Raw genomic sequence first — 15076 nt, 5'->3', positions numbered from 1 at the left:
GCTATGAGGATTTTGAGATAGCTGAACTAAAACTAAGTATTTTGAATGGAAGAGTATCATTTGAACTTTACACTTCAGTTGAGGATTCCATAGGTAGACAGTCGTTTCTGAATGTTAACAATCTTCCCCTGGTCATCAACATTAATTTGTGCAATTGTGTGGGGTTCTGAGTTTCTCTGAATCCCAACAATTCAGTTTGTTCTGTCTTGCTTGCAGGGAAGTTCACTTGTGACAGTAATAATAATTTTCTACTTTTCTTGAACATTTGAACATTGCATTGAATTTTGATTGAGTGAGGCAGACAAGATAGCAGCATTCCTTCATGGACACAGTGTTTCGAGTGGAAGGATAATAAAGAGCCTAGCTCTATTTAATTTCTTTCTAATCTGTTTGATGTATTCTGCCACCTATCACAAAACCCAATCTAGTAAAATTACAGTGAACAAATTTTTAGTTCAGTGTCATGGTTTGGGGCAGGGCTACAAAATACATGCATAGGGTCTGTGGCTTTGATAAGTAATGTTAATCTGGTACTGTTGGTATTCCCATTTAGATAAAAGAGGTAGTTGTCACACTGACTTACATTGAGGAGTGTTTCTCAGGAGTATGGAGGAGATTAAAGAGCTGGACAATACTTCCATTTTTACAGCTAGCTTCCATCTGAGTTACTGGTTGTTATATCAAATGGTGAAATCATAGATTATCATTGTGATTAAAGATTGGTATGAGTCATGCATTTGATGCTAATAACATTGACTGAATCAAACTCAGATTTGCAGCTATTTGTAATTTTTCTGAACTTACCTCTGCAGCTAATTGGCTGCCATTACCTTTTTAGAGAAAAGACATTTTAAAGTTCTCAGTTGTTTACACATAGTGTGCAGCTTTGGTGGTTTTGCTGTGCTTAATGGGTTTGCTTAATAATCTTGCATATTAGCACTTTTTTCCTCAGTACGTGCTCCTAGGCAATGTTTCCAGCTCTTCATTTCACTGAGACTGTACCTTCCCCCCAGATTACCTGTGACTCATTGTATGAATCAAGACTGGAAGTTTCATTCTTGACTCATCCTAAGTAAAGGTTTCCACTAATTTTAACTTTCTCCATCAAAACAGTGGAGGAATAATGACTTAGTAAAGAATTCTCAGAAATTAGCAGTGACAACTATTCCAGATTGTTTGGAAGCTGTTTGAATTAGAGAATCCCTAAAAACTGAAAATCTGTTAAGCTTTACTGAGGTGGGGTCCTGTGTACAAGTTTCATAAAACTGATATTTGTTTGAAGACCAGTGATTTAAGACATACATTTAGAAAGTTGGGCATTTTTTTCTTCAGAGTTACAGAGATAATTAGGTTTGTGTGTTTGCATTAGTTCACCTGTTTTCTTGCAGTAGTTTGTATGTCTTTTTTGCTAGGATAGGCTATCTGGTCTCTGTTGTTGTTCTATTTCTGGAGTCCCATATTGTTGTTATCAGATTTGTAAAGTCCATACCTCCTCAGTGTAGTCTCATGGCTGCAGATATTCACAGCACAGACTCCTTCTTCTGCATATTGTTCTTTCTCAGTTCAGGGCTCCTCCAAGGCTCTTCCTGACTGGCTAACCCAGCCCCTTTTATCCCAGATATCTTCATTGGTCACAGCTGCAGCCCAATTAAGGACATCACAGCTGCAGCTCATCAAGGGCAACCAGGACCTCCCTGGGCAAAGCCTCTGTACAGATATTCAAGTACAATACATTTCCTCTACTATATTTCCCCCTTTTCTTTTACTTACAGAACCAGGTTTTACATACAATACTTCAAGTACAATACACCCATATTTCCCCATGACTCAAAGGCCATGTACAACACACATAGCTCCTTGCTCAAAGGCCATACTCTTTCACAGCTCCTTGACCCAAAGGCTATGTTCTGTCACAGCTCTTGGCTGTCTCATCTTCTACCAAATATCACATCGAGGTCACCAATAGTTGTTGTTCTATTTCTGGAGCCCCATATTGTTGTTATCAGATTTGTAAAGTCCATACCTCCTCGGTGTAGTCTCATGGCTGCAGATCTTCACAGCACAGACTCCTTCTTCTGCAGGTTGTTCTCTCTCAGCTTAGGGCTCCTTCAAGGCTCTCCCTGACTGGCTAACCCACCCCCTTTTATCCCAGTTATCTTCATTGGTCACAGCTGCAGCCCAGTTAAGGCCATCACAGCTGCAGCCCATCAAGGACAACCGGGACCTCCCGGGGCAAAGCCTCTGTACAGATATTCAAGTACAATACATTTCCTCTACTATAGGTCTCTACAGATCATCCTTTTTGGCTGATTCTTTGCCTTCTAAAGGCGGAACAGAGGAGGAGAGATTCAGGATCACAAATAAATTATCTGCCAAACTATTATTTTTTCAGTGGGAGATGGGCACAAAATTGTTCTATGTTCTCTTGATAAAGTTCATTATAAAGGCAGTAGTGCCTTCTCCACACTAGGTAGGTGTTCATTACACATTGAACACCTGGAAGTTTTACCCATTGTATTTCTATTAAATTCTTGTTGTACAATGTAATTTCTGAGTAGACTGATCTTGGTAGAGTGGTTTATTGGGTCATCTCCTAGGTATGTCTGTGAGCAAGCCCACCATAGCAAATTAATTTATGGCCAATTAAAATGTGTACTTTAAATAATGCTTGGGAAAGTATTTTGATAACACTCAACAACAAAGAGTAGAAAAACAATCAAAAAACAAAACCAAAAAAGCAGCAGTTGTTAGTGAACCAAAAGGAGCTTCATGGCCCGAAATTGGAAAAACGTTTCTATGGAAAAACAGTATATGTAAACAATATTCAGTAATATGCACAGTCTTTTTGCATCTTTATTATAGTACATTATAGCAATACCATATAGAAGCATGTAAAGGTCAGAAGTGTTTTCCTTTAAGAAGTAAACTTTGTAAACTGTTTGTATCTGGGCCTGCTGATGGAATTCAATGCTGTTACCATCCCACAATTTGAATGGCGCCGATGGCATCATAGAACTACAGATAAAAGCTTTAAAAATGTCAGACTGCTGCAGGATGTGTCTCACAATAGTTCTCCCCTGATTTTCCAGTGAGATATAAAGTCCACTCTCAGCATGACTCGAGTGCTGGGTGCTTTGGAGCAGCCTCTCGGCACCGAGACTGATGGGGCTGGAGAGCTCCAGGCCTGAGCCGCTGGAGAAGGCTGGAGATGCAGCTCTGTGTGTCACCCACCCTGAAGGCACCTTGCAGAGGTCCTCTTTTGGACCTTTTATTCCTGCTCCAATGCCATCTTTTCTTTTACTTAATTGTTTTAAACAAATTCGGTAGGCATGATTTAGGATGCAATTTTGAGGCTTAAGTTAATCCAAGATGAGCTGCTATGGTCTGTCCTTTTCCTTCACTGCTTTGTATTGTACAATGAACCAATGAAGGAAACAGAACAGGCCAAAAAAAGCAAAAGGTTTTTTGGTTGGTTTGTTGTTGTTTTTTCTTCCGGGGATTATTTTTTTTGGATGCTTCAAGACCCTGAACTTGCCGTTTTACTGTCATATAAGGCACAAACGAGGAGACACAAATTCAGTCTGGCATGGACTTGTACACCAAGGCTGAGGCAAACAACTTGTTAAAAATGGGGATATTTTGTCATGGTCTTGTTACCAAAAAAACATATTCTGGAATTACTAATTTTGTAGGTTTTAGTTCACATGCCATTTCATGTGCTTTTCTTCCCCAGGTAGTCTTTAAAATATTCTCAACAAATTGAAACATGGTTTAGTCAAAGATCAGTTTAGGTACGAGTTGATATAGGTGAGATGTAGCAACATAGGAAAAAGAAAAAAAGCAGTAAGGTAGAGATAGATAATTTTCCAGACATCTAGCAGCTTTAAAACCTGAGGCACTCTAGATCCTAGCACATGTTTCAGTGAGAAGCAGTGTGCCAGCAGTTGAATATTTCTCACTGGAGACTCCTGCACTGTGGATTTTTCTGTTTGTAGCATGTAGTCTGACTCAGTCTGACTTATATTACTGGAAATAATGTAGAATGAAGTTTGTTTAGTTAGGCAGCATCTGTACATGAAATCTTTTAATCTGCTGTGGATTTAGTTATTTTAGTTATTTAATTGCCTTCAAAATGCTCAAAATGGGTAAAGTATCTCATATATATGAAGAAAAAGATTGTACCATTTGATTCTGGAAATAGTTCATTTAACTCTACAGTTACTCATTTAAGAGGTTGAAGATAGAGTCTGTATTATGAAAGTCAAGTACCAAGTTACTGTACCACATAACAATAATGACTTTTTATTGTTCGTACATTCATTCATCCTCTCCTAGAAAATTATGCCTAAATTTTTCTTTTGAGGCTTTGTTGAATTCCAGTTTGAGTTATTGCCAGATATTTGGCATCTTCCTTCTGCAGATTTTCATTTATTTTACAGAATGCTAAATATTAGTCAATGGGGAAAATATCCAAGTTTACTCCAATAGGAGTAAATAACTTTGTTAAATTTCTCATGTTTGGAAGTCATAATAGTGAATGATATTTCTAACATTTCCATATTTAATATAATTTAATTATTTAAACTGCATGGAAATGTGACCAATAACTGAGACTGGTAAAATTAGTCTGACACCAAAATCTTGATACTGAAATGTTAGAGAATGTCATAGAATTGTAGAATCAATAAGGTAGGAAAAGACCTCCAAGGTCAAGGTCATTGAGTCCAATCTCTGACCAAGCACCACCATGGCAACTGTGCTGAGTGCCACATCCAGTTCTTTCTTGAACACCTTGAGGGATGGTGATTCCACCAATTCCCTAGGCAGTCCATTCCAATGCTTTAGCACAGTTTCAGTGGAGAAATTCTTCCTGATGTCCTAACTGAACCTCCTCTGGCACAGCTTTGGACTGGTTTCTTACACTTTCAGTATTAGCTTGGGAGAAGGGGCCAACCCTGACCTTGGTGCAATCCCTTTAGGCATTTGTAAAAGACTAAAGAAACCCACCTCCTTCAGTCACTCCCTGTAGGACTTTCTCTCTAGACCCTTCAGCAGCTCAGTTGTCCTTCTCTGGATGCACTCCAACACTTCAGTGTCTTCTTGCAGAAGTCCAGTTAGACAACATCAACAGTCATCTCTAGGCAGGTCACCTGGTCATAGAAGGAGATCAGCTTGGTCAGACAGGCTCTGCCTTTCCTAAACCTCTGCTTGGCTGGGCCTGATCCCATGGTTGTTCTCTACGTCTGCAAAACCAGGGTGAAGTTTCAGCTATTGCTTTTGAAAATATCCAAATGAAACATGCAATAAGGCTCTCATGGCAAAATGCTGTTTCTTGGCTTTAAACAGAGAAAAAACCGAAAACAGTGCCCCCTCCCAATCCTCACTCCCCTGCAAAAAACCCCACACAAAACAAAAACAAAATCAAACAAAAATAAACAAACAAACAAAAACAGAAGAAAGTGTGCAAAACTCAGCAAACCCTCACCATGTCTAAAATAAATGTGTGTTTTAAGCCAATATTTTTTGTATAAAAGCAAAGATATGAGCTTAAATTTTGAATTTAAATATGAAAAATAACACCAAAAAGCTAATGCTTTTAGTAAAAATAGAAATGAAAAAAGGCTGTGAAGAAAAAACACTCTGCCAAATTTCAGCCTGGTCTTTTTAAATTGAAAGCCTTTATTTGGAAAGAAAAAAAACCTGAACACAAGCTTCTTTCTGGCCTTCACAGGGTAGCAAAATAAGCATATTGTTTGTATTAAGATGAAAAAAAAATAATTTTGTTGGCATTAGGAAGGATTTAGCACTTGAATATCCCTGTTACAATTGGAACATTTAACACAGCTTTGATTTATGAATATTTGCATCAGTGTTTAACAGAATGTAGCCTCTTTCTTTACTTTTGATGAGCTGGGAAAACATTGCACAAAGAAGCTGAGTTTGTATTGCTCCTTGCCATCACAACTTGCATGTAATTCCTACAGTATTGTGAAAACTGCAGTTCCCATCTGAAGTAATTCTGTAGGTCCAGAAGCTCATATACACAATTACACTTCATATTGGCATCATTTGTTTTGCAACAGTTTCTATTTGAAAAGAAAACTCCTCAGAGGGAAAAAACCCATTTGACTTTTATGAAATAAACTACTTCAGGCATCTCTGCTATTTTTGTTGCCTCATTTTGGCATGATTTAATAGTTCCCTTTTGGAGGACAGCTTTAGGTTCATTTTATAAAGGACTCTTTCTGCAGTTGGATTGATACAAGTAGAAGCAATCTGTCTAGATTTAATAAGAGGACTGAAGTTTTAATTTGGAACTTTATTAGACTGGAGGACATAATTTAATAGACAGATATGTTTGTGTGTTTGTCTTTCATTATATTTCCATGTGAAATTAATATGTCAATTTGTAAAATAATTTTGATAAAGGTCAAAATTAAATTCAGTCATGTAACTCATATGTAAAACATAATAAAATTGTTTTAGTTGGAGTGTTCAGTAGAACAATGTGGCAAACAAAGGTCTATTAGATAACAATGATACATTAACTAAATTTCCAAATTGTTCGAAACTTCTCAATGCAGTAGATGAAGTACTTTGTACCAAGGAAGAAATTATCCAGTGTTACCTTTGTAATTCCAGTTTAAGCATAATGGAAAGCAAAAATGGAACTTATTCCTTTTCTGTAACTTACTTTGTCCACTAGGCAAGATCTTTATTTCCATGTAAATATTAATACTTATTAGAAAAAGGGATAAAACTTGGTCACATACAACAGTGATGGAGCAGATGTGATTGGCACTTTGATTTTGTGGTTTCACACTTGTGAGTCTTTCCATAACTTATGTAATGTGAAGCATGAGCTCATGATTGGCTGAAGGGTTTTGATCAGAGTTAAGAAATGACTGGAAATTTTACTTCAATAGTGTCATTATATGACCATAATTAATATGAGAAGCTGGAAAAAATATGCAGATGTAGATGCTTTTCCTCTAAATGGCTGCACTTCCAAAGATTATATTGCCTACAGTTATTCTATTAATTAAAGAATTATTCTGCAAATTATCAGAAAAAGAACATTAAAATGTTTATAGTGAAATTTGCACATGCTTACATTGTTTTTGTTGAAAATTCTTGAGAGATTAAGAAATATGATGTGGCAATTCTGCCAGTTGTTCTAAAACGCTTCTCTTTGATTTGGTAATTGGGTTGGTTATCGGTCTAAAGTATTAGGTTTTGTGTTTACCTTGATGATTTTATTCCTGCTCTTTATGGAGCAAAATTTTTGAAGACATCACTACCATCTAGGTATTGTGATCAGAAATGGAAAATAAATAAGACTTACCTGGTCAAAATTGCAGTGACCTTAGATGGTACTACTTGCCAATGTTGAAAAGCAAATCTATTTATTGATCCTTGATTTTATGATGTACTTATCTCTTTGTGTTCTACAGGACATGCCGTTTTCATGCCCTTTCTCTTGGTAGATATATGTGCCATATGCCCTAGTGAAAAGAGGTTAAGCTAGTAAAGTTACCTATCTCAACACATGAAAAGGAAGAATTAACCACAGTTCCCCAGCTACCAGTGTAGCTTTCAACACCTTTTCTATGGTGTGTAGTTTTGATAGGATATATAACTGTGAAAGGACAAGAAAATGCACTGAAGTGATCTAAGAAGTAAACCATCATCTTGATGTGTTTTTTCTAGCTATTGAAAACCTTTCCATATTGCAACTTATTCTGACAGTGAAACTGTAGAATACCTCTGATTGAAGTACCATCTGGTTATGCTCAAGGCTTTAAAGCTATTATCTCAGCTTAAAATTTCAGCGTCCTATACTTTTTTCTTCACCAAACTATCCATTTTTAAACCACAAATATTTTTCCAGTCCTTTCAGATTTTATCTAAAAGTATATTTTAACAGTATTTAAATAGTTCTTAAACAATAACAATTTATCTTGATAGATGACATGCTGTGTTTTTTCATTTTATTTTAATTAGCTATTGTGGAACCAAATTCCCTTTTGTTTTATTCCTTTGAATACTGTTTAATTATAGTTATCATGCCAAATATCTTAAAGGTTATTTTACCAATATAGTTTCATTTAACATAAGCCATGTGGAATCAATAGTCCTGTTTCCTAAAGTGAATGCTTGGAAAATCTTACATTCATATGTTAAGAGTACACATCCTTTCCTCATTAGCTGGAAAGTACAGGGATTTTGGCACAGGTTCTGTGTGGAAGCATTGTGCAGCTTTTATATGGATTTTGTTTTTAGCCTTTGATGACACTGTTTAGAATAGGAAGTATCTAATAAGTAAAGCATTTTGTCTAATGTGCTGCCAGTGTGTTTAATATATGCCTGGAGGTCTGAAACATTATCTTCTCCACTATAGTAATATGCATTTAATTCTCTGAAAGCAGAAGGTCGAACTTTTAAAAGGGACTCAAAGTACATTTTCAACTAAAATAATTTAAACCACATGGGATAGGGGACCAGAGTAATGTACGGTTGGTTTTTATGGTTTAATCATGATCATGTTAATGCACACCAGTAGCTAATTAAAGAAAACTTTTATTGTTCATTTTAAATGGGTTATGTAAAGAGTAAGAGAATTGATATTATACAGCCCAATGATAAATGTTACCATTACATTTGCTAACAGCAAGATGATATTGCTGTTCTTGACATCTTTAAAGTATTGGCCCATTTATTCCATAACAGAGCAAAGAATCTTTTTAGAGTAGTTATACTGAGATTGTTCCTTCTCATCTTCTTATCCCATTAGAGGAATACCTACATGCTTCCCAAGTTTATTACTAGGCATATCTTCAGGTTAACTTTGAAATATTGTTGGAAGGCTTGATGCTCTACTGAGCTGAAATTGATGCAAGAAGTTCCAGTGCTACTTCTGCACTTTTATTCTGTACCCAGTTGTGCTATGTACAGCTGTCTTGCAAATCATTATCCATGTGTTTCAACCTTTATAATATATGTGGTAAGACCCTACATAAGTCAAAGTTTCATTGTGAAACCGGGTGGCATGGGAAGCCGTAATAGGATATGGTGTCTTTCACCTTTTGGGCACTGGTTCATATTCCATACTGCTTAATATTGAGCAGAAATTGCCTTCTGAGTGTGCTGTTCAGTGACCTGCATGAATTGATTTGGGGTCTCAGTAAAGTTTCTGTAGTTGAATGTCCGCATAACAGGAAACTCAGCAGTTGGGACCAATTAGCACCCTTGCAGCAGTCTGCACAGAGAACCTATAGCCTGGCTGTAGGATGGATGGAGACAGAGCTACTTTCTTACCTTCCTAAAGGTGCTTTGTATAGACCAGAACATTTAATAAATACTTAATGATAAAAAGAGGCAGAGGAAAAGAGCTAGGATTCAACTCAAATCTGTTTAGGTGTGAGAAGAGAGGATCCATTCAGAAACCAGAAGTACTGTGATTTCTTTCTCCACTTTATCATATACATGTGATGCTTTTCTCCCTGGAAGGTTGTCACTTGGTGGATGACACTGTATCTTCATTTCCTCTGGCCAAGTCATGCATAACCTAAATGTCAGGTGGCTGCAGAAATTTCTTCTGCATAGAGGAGAACAAGAGAATGTCATGTAGTAACCATAAGAGAGTCATTCACCACTGAATCATGCTTTCTGAAAACATTTTTCATCAGACTTAACTGATGTCTGTATAGCAATTAAAAATTTCTGGGTTTAGCAACATATGCCCTCAACTTAATTACAGGCAGCATTTCCATGAAATGATATGACAAGATTTTCTCACAGCTCCATCCTTTCTTTCTGCTTCCCCTCAATACATGAGCAATGAAAATGCATTTTTTTGAAATTCCATATGCAGAGTTTATAATGAGAGATGTCAAAATAGCTGTTCGGTAGAAAATATTCTGAAATATTCTTTTTCTGCCTTATCTGTACCAATTGGTACCATCTGTACCAATTTTGGAAGTGCCATCAGTGCAGGATATGGGTGAAGCTCTTTATAGTTTACCAGGCAGAGAGGCTGAGGTGTAAATAGCCTAACTTTGCTAGGATATCAGGAGGAATGAGGATTTCTTGGCTCACAATGTAGTGATTCATTAAAATGGTCTCTAGTTATTTTTACAGAGGCAGCATTAAAAGTGATATCACATTTACAAGTCAGTGATATGAGTCTACCATAGAAAACAGCCACAAAGAATTTTATTGGTTATTTGAAAAATATGTACATGAGTGAATCTGAAAAGATTGTAACCAGAGCTGGCAAAAACCTTTTCAAAGAAAATCTCAGCTAGTTAATGGTTCTGGTTTAGGATTTCCTCTGTAATACTTTTTCTAGTATGTTCATTCCTTTAAAGAAAAGGAGAGGGGATTACTCCCTTTGTTCCATAAAGCAGAATATAAAGGAAGATTTTAAAAGCCTGCTTTTCTTTACCTCCCTCATGACCCAATTTCTGCAATACATGTAGAATCTAATACATTGCTGCATAAAGACCACGTAAATTTGAGGAAATTGAGAAATTCACTGTCCTTTATTCCTATCGTTAAGTTGCTGATAAATTATGCATTTTTAATTATTTATCTTTAATTCATTATTCTCTTTTGAAAAGGAAGTTATGGTACTGTTTGCCCTAGTTCATATTTCACTTTTTGAAGATTCATTTGGGTGGACAAGGTAAGAAGAAATTATTGAAATGGGTCCTGCAATGAAGAAATTAAATCATTGAGTCAATGTGCAGCATCAGCCAAAAAACCTAACAGAATACTGGACATCTGGATGGAGATGGAGGACAAGACAGAAGAAGCATTTCACTTCTGTAGAGAACTGTAGTGGTTCGACTTCTTGGGTGCTTCATAGAGTACTCGAGAAGGCCATAGTAAAGTTATAGAAGTAGAAAAGGGAGGCTAAAAAGATTGAAGGTGCTGGAGCACCTTTGTGACTAAAAAGGCTGGGATTTCAATGTCTGAAGAGGAGAAGGGTGAGGGGGGCCTGTGGTGATACTTTACAAAGTCATAACAGCAGTAATAAAGCTGAATGTGGACTTGAACAATTCATATGCTACAAAAGGTTGGGGGAAAGCAATGTTACTGGGAGGAGATAGTTTAAAACAATTAAAAAAAAAATTGGAACTTGTTGCCCCTGAAGGTTGTGAAGAGCTGACACTGTCAGTGTGTTCAGAAAGGAAGTGGATGAATTCATGGACAAGAAGGCCAGAAATGGTAACTAAAATGACCACACAAACATGTACCCCTGACATCCTACATGCAGCAGCTGTAGAGGAGCAGATTGCAGGATGTGGGCAGTGTTTCTGGTATTTCTTAACAGAGTTTCCTCCTGGTGCTGTCGAGAGCAGTGTACTGGGCTAGATGGGTTAGGAGTCCAACCGAGTTGGGCATTTCTTTTGTTAGCTCCTGTTCAGACTCTACTGCAGCAGCACAGATGGAAGTGTTAGTTGTGCTGTGGAAGTTATACAGGGTGAATGTATGACTTTTATCTTCATATGAATCTGAGTAATTAGTCATATATCAATTATTATTGAATTTTTGCAGATTGTTTTTTTGCCACATATTTTAGTATACGCTCCCCACCTTGTCCTTAAGCTTTTGATAGGATTTCTACTTGTTTCATGAGCAGTATTGAAAGTGGTTTTTACTGATGTACTTCTTTGTCTTGGGATATCTCTGTCTCTTGAGTTGGGACAATAAGGTCTCTGGACACAGCCTTGCAACTTTTTATTTCAGTCTTGCACTCTTTTTGTCAGTGGTGTTTGTTTTCTTTATGAAATATTTCTATATGCAATGATTTCTCACATGAAACCCTATGACTGTCAAAGCCAATAGCCTTTCTAGCCTTGGTAAGCTAAGAACACATTCCCCTCACCGAGATAGTCTTTAGATAGTTTTGATGTTTCCTTTAACTTTGGTGTTTTATATAAGGCAGCTGCCTTCCATGACTCTTAAGAAAAATATTTTTCTACAATATATTTTTCAACACATTTCAAATTATAATTTCCATTTAGTCTTTTTATGATTGTGTAGTAGATTATTATTATGTTCCATTTCATCTAATTACAAAATTTTAGTGACAAAGGCGACTTTTTGAGCATCAGTGCTCAAAATTGGAAAATAATTCTAATTAAGCTTTTATTTGCAATACATTATTTCATAGATATATGGGTTTATATTAATCTATAAATTTCTTATAAATTCTTTAAAGTTTTTTTTAATGAAGAGTTTAATTTTTTTTAATTTTTCCAAGCCTAGAAATCATTACTGCTTGTTTTTTTTTTTTCACTTTTACTTTTTTTTGGCTCTTCAGCTATTGTGAGTCATCATTTCATTGGAACAGACACCTGCTGTGTTTTAATGAGTGATTACTGTGTGAAAGTTAACTTGGCAGATTTTTTTTTTATAATTCTCTCTTTTGACATCATGTTTATGTAGTGATTTTTTTGCTGTGACTGAAGTGGAAATAGCTGGAATATGGATATCAGAAGTTAATATAACATTTTCCTTTGCAGGTTTCCAAGCAAGAACAGAAGAAGATGGATGTGGCTGATGGAGGAACAGTTGAGACTTCTTCCCGTTACAGCGGGGCTCAGGACAGTGGAATTGGCAGCGACAGCGTTAAGATCAGGATCATCCAGATCGAGCAGCACAGTGGCACCAGCCAGCACCGCATTGCCCGCCCTTCCCGCCAGTCTTCCATCGTGAAGAACCTCAACTTCATTCCCTTTGACATTTTTGTCACAGCAAGTCGAATCTCATTGATGACGTACTCATGCACTACCTCACCTAAATCAAAATCAGCGCAAGATCAGAAAGACGGTGAGAAGATAAGCAAAAGCTCCTTGAACCTTCCAGAAACCGTCTCAGGCAGCAGCCATGATACCAAGAAGCCCAGTCAGCCATGCATCTCTTCTGTCACAGCAGATGATCTTTTGAACAGTAACCCTCCCCTGTCTGCTGGCAGAAAACCAGGTCTTCTGTCACTGGAGAGCCTGCACGCTTCCACAAGGTCATCTGCTCGCCAAGCCCTGGGCATCACTATTGTACGGCAGCCTGGGCGCCGCGGAGCAGGGGACATAGAGCTCCAGCCATTTCTCTACCTGGTTGTGTCACAGCCCTCTGTGCTTCTCAGCTGCCACCACAGAAAGCAAAAAGTAGAAATATCAGTGTTTGATGCTGGCCTTAAAGGAGTCACCTCAGACTACAAGTGTACAGGTAAGAGCATTTAACATCCAGTCCTGGTTATAACCATGAAAATGATTGCATGTCTCAGAAGTTACAGAGGGTGGTGGAAAACAGCTCAGACAACTTCAGGACATCTTTAAATATCAATCGCTAAATATACATATTTTTAGGATTATGCCTCACAGCTGAATCAAGTTAAGTGTGTAAAATGTTTGAAATTAATTAAGATCTAACCTTTTAGCAACCAGTTCTTCCTGTTTCTTAGTACTGCTTTCTCATTACCAGATTGTGGCAGGGATTGTTGCATTGCTGTAACTTCTCAAAGTTTTCTAAGGAAGTAAAGGTTGTAGGCCAAGGTAATTTCATAAAGAGCATTTTTTATGACTGAATGTCACAATATTTTCCTATACCAGCCTACCAATAAAATGTAAAGGTAAACACTGTAGAATCACCTGGTGTTTTGGACATAAGCTGTAAAAAAAATTAAGTGATCTTTCAAACAGCCTCAAGAGTTGTCATGTATTTTAAGTTTTCATTCAATTGAGCAATAGGGTTTTGCAGCAAATTCCATCTCTTTAAAAATGCACTTTTTTTTAAATTCCATATGCAGAGTTTATAAGGAGAGATGTCAAAATATCTCTTCAGTAGAAAATATTCTGAAATATTCTTTTTCTGCCTTATCTGTACTGCTGAAGAGAGAAATTAAATGATTGCAATTCATTTGTCTAGCAGTCAGTACAGGGTATACTGATTTTATGAGATATATCATTATGGAGTGTTACCCAAAAAAATGTAGATGAGTATGCAGATGAACATACAGCCAGAAGGATATGGGGTTTTAAATTGTTTTCTGAATGAGAGCTGTGGGTACTGCTAGTTTTTCCTTGACAGTATTCCCAGCACAGTAGTTGTGAAAAGTAGTATACTTTTCTGTGCAACTTTACCCAATCTTTGCTGAATAAGATTGTATCTTTTGAAAATTAGCATCAAAATAATGTGCTTTTGCAAAAGACTAAAAATGCAATCAGTTCTCAGCAATCTGAATTGTAGTGGAACTTCTAAGAGGGATTTCACTTAAAGAAGTGAAAAAGATTAGGCAGTGGTAGAAAAGATACTTAAAACAGGGAGATTTGTTCTCTGCTACATTTTCTTAATCCTTCTGGTTTTGTCTTTCTCTGCTGTTCCTGCTCTGTCTTGCCTTGAATGAAACACATTTGTGTCATGAATTTGATTGACTCCAGATTCTCATGTGTATTTCTTATGTACTATGTAAAATGTTATTGCAGCAACTAATGTGAAGCAAACTCACAAAGCAAATCTTGAAGAAAGCTTGGAGTAGGTCTAAGATCACATCTTCATTAAATTAGTGCTTTGGAAAGATGCAATAGGACTTCTTCATATCTCATGTCTGAGGCATTCAAGCATGTCCTTGCTACAAGCTGCCACCACCAATGAACTGGGCAAAGTTCTGTCCATTCTGCTTCTACAATTACCTCCTGAAGTCTTTCACTGTCTTCATGTCTATTTTATACAAGCTGTAATAAAATCTTCTTACAACTTGAAAGTGCATCAGAGAGCACAGAAGCATGGCAAGAAGTCTAAATAATAAAGACAGTAGGAACATACAGCCTGAGAGCTCCTCAGTCACCACAGGTTGCTCATTGGGAGACTAAAGAGTAGCCATACATGGGTCATACCCCTTTCTTTGGCTTTAAGTTTCCATGTCAGGCAAATGTAAAGAAGTGTGGAGATAGGGCTCAGACATTATGTGAAGGCAGAAGTCCTGGTCTCATGCTGCCTTTCTGGGCAGTAAATAAATACCTTCCTCGTGTATCACAGAATGTGCTTGCTGCCAATGCACTAGCCCTCT

General features: G+C 37.1%; 1 protein-coding gene across 7 annotated transcripts in view; it reads left to right on the top strand.

Moving 5' to 3' along the window:
• Positions 1–15076, top strand: part of VPS13B (vacuolar protein sorting 13 homolog B) — a 434621-nt gene that overhangs the window by 305088 nt on the left and 114457 nt on the right. For all 7 annotated transcript variants that reach the window (XM_071421508.1, XM_071421509.1, XM_071421507.1 and 4 more), the window contains one exon: positions 12534–13236. In XM_071421508.1, the coding sequence (XP_071277609.1) occupies positions 12534–13236 (703 nt within the window). The remainder of the gene's footprint in view (positions 1–12533; positions 13237–15076) is intronic.

The sequence above is a fragment of the Agelaius tricolor genome, unplaced genomic scaffold (assembly GCF_023055355.1).
Source record: "Agelaius tricolor isolate 1412-34295 unplaced genomic scaffold, bAgeTri1.0.p SCAF_2, whole genome shotgun sequence".
NCBI classification, from domain to species: domain Eukaryota; kingdom Metazoa; phylum Chordata; class Aves; order Passeriformes; family Icteridae; genus Agelaius; species Agelaius tricolor.
This window is presented reverse-complemented; position numbering and strand designations above follow the sequence as displayed.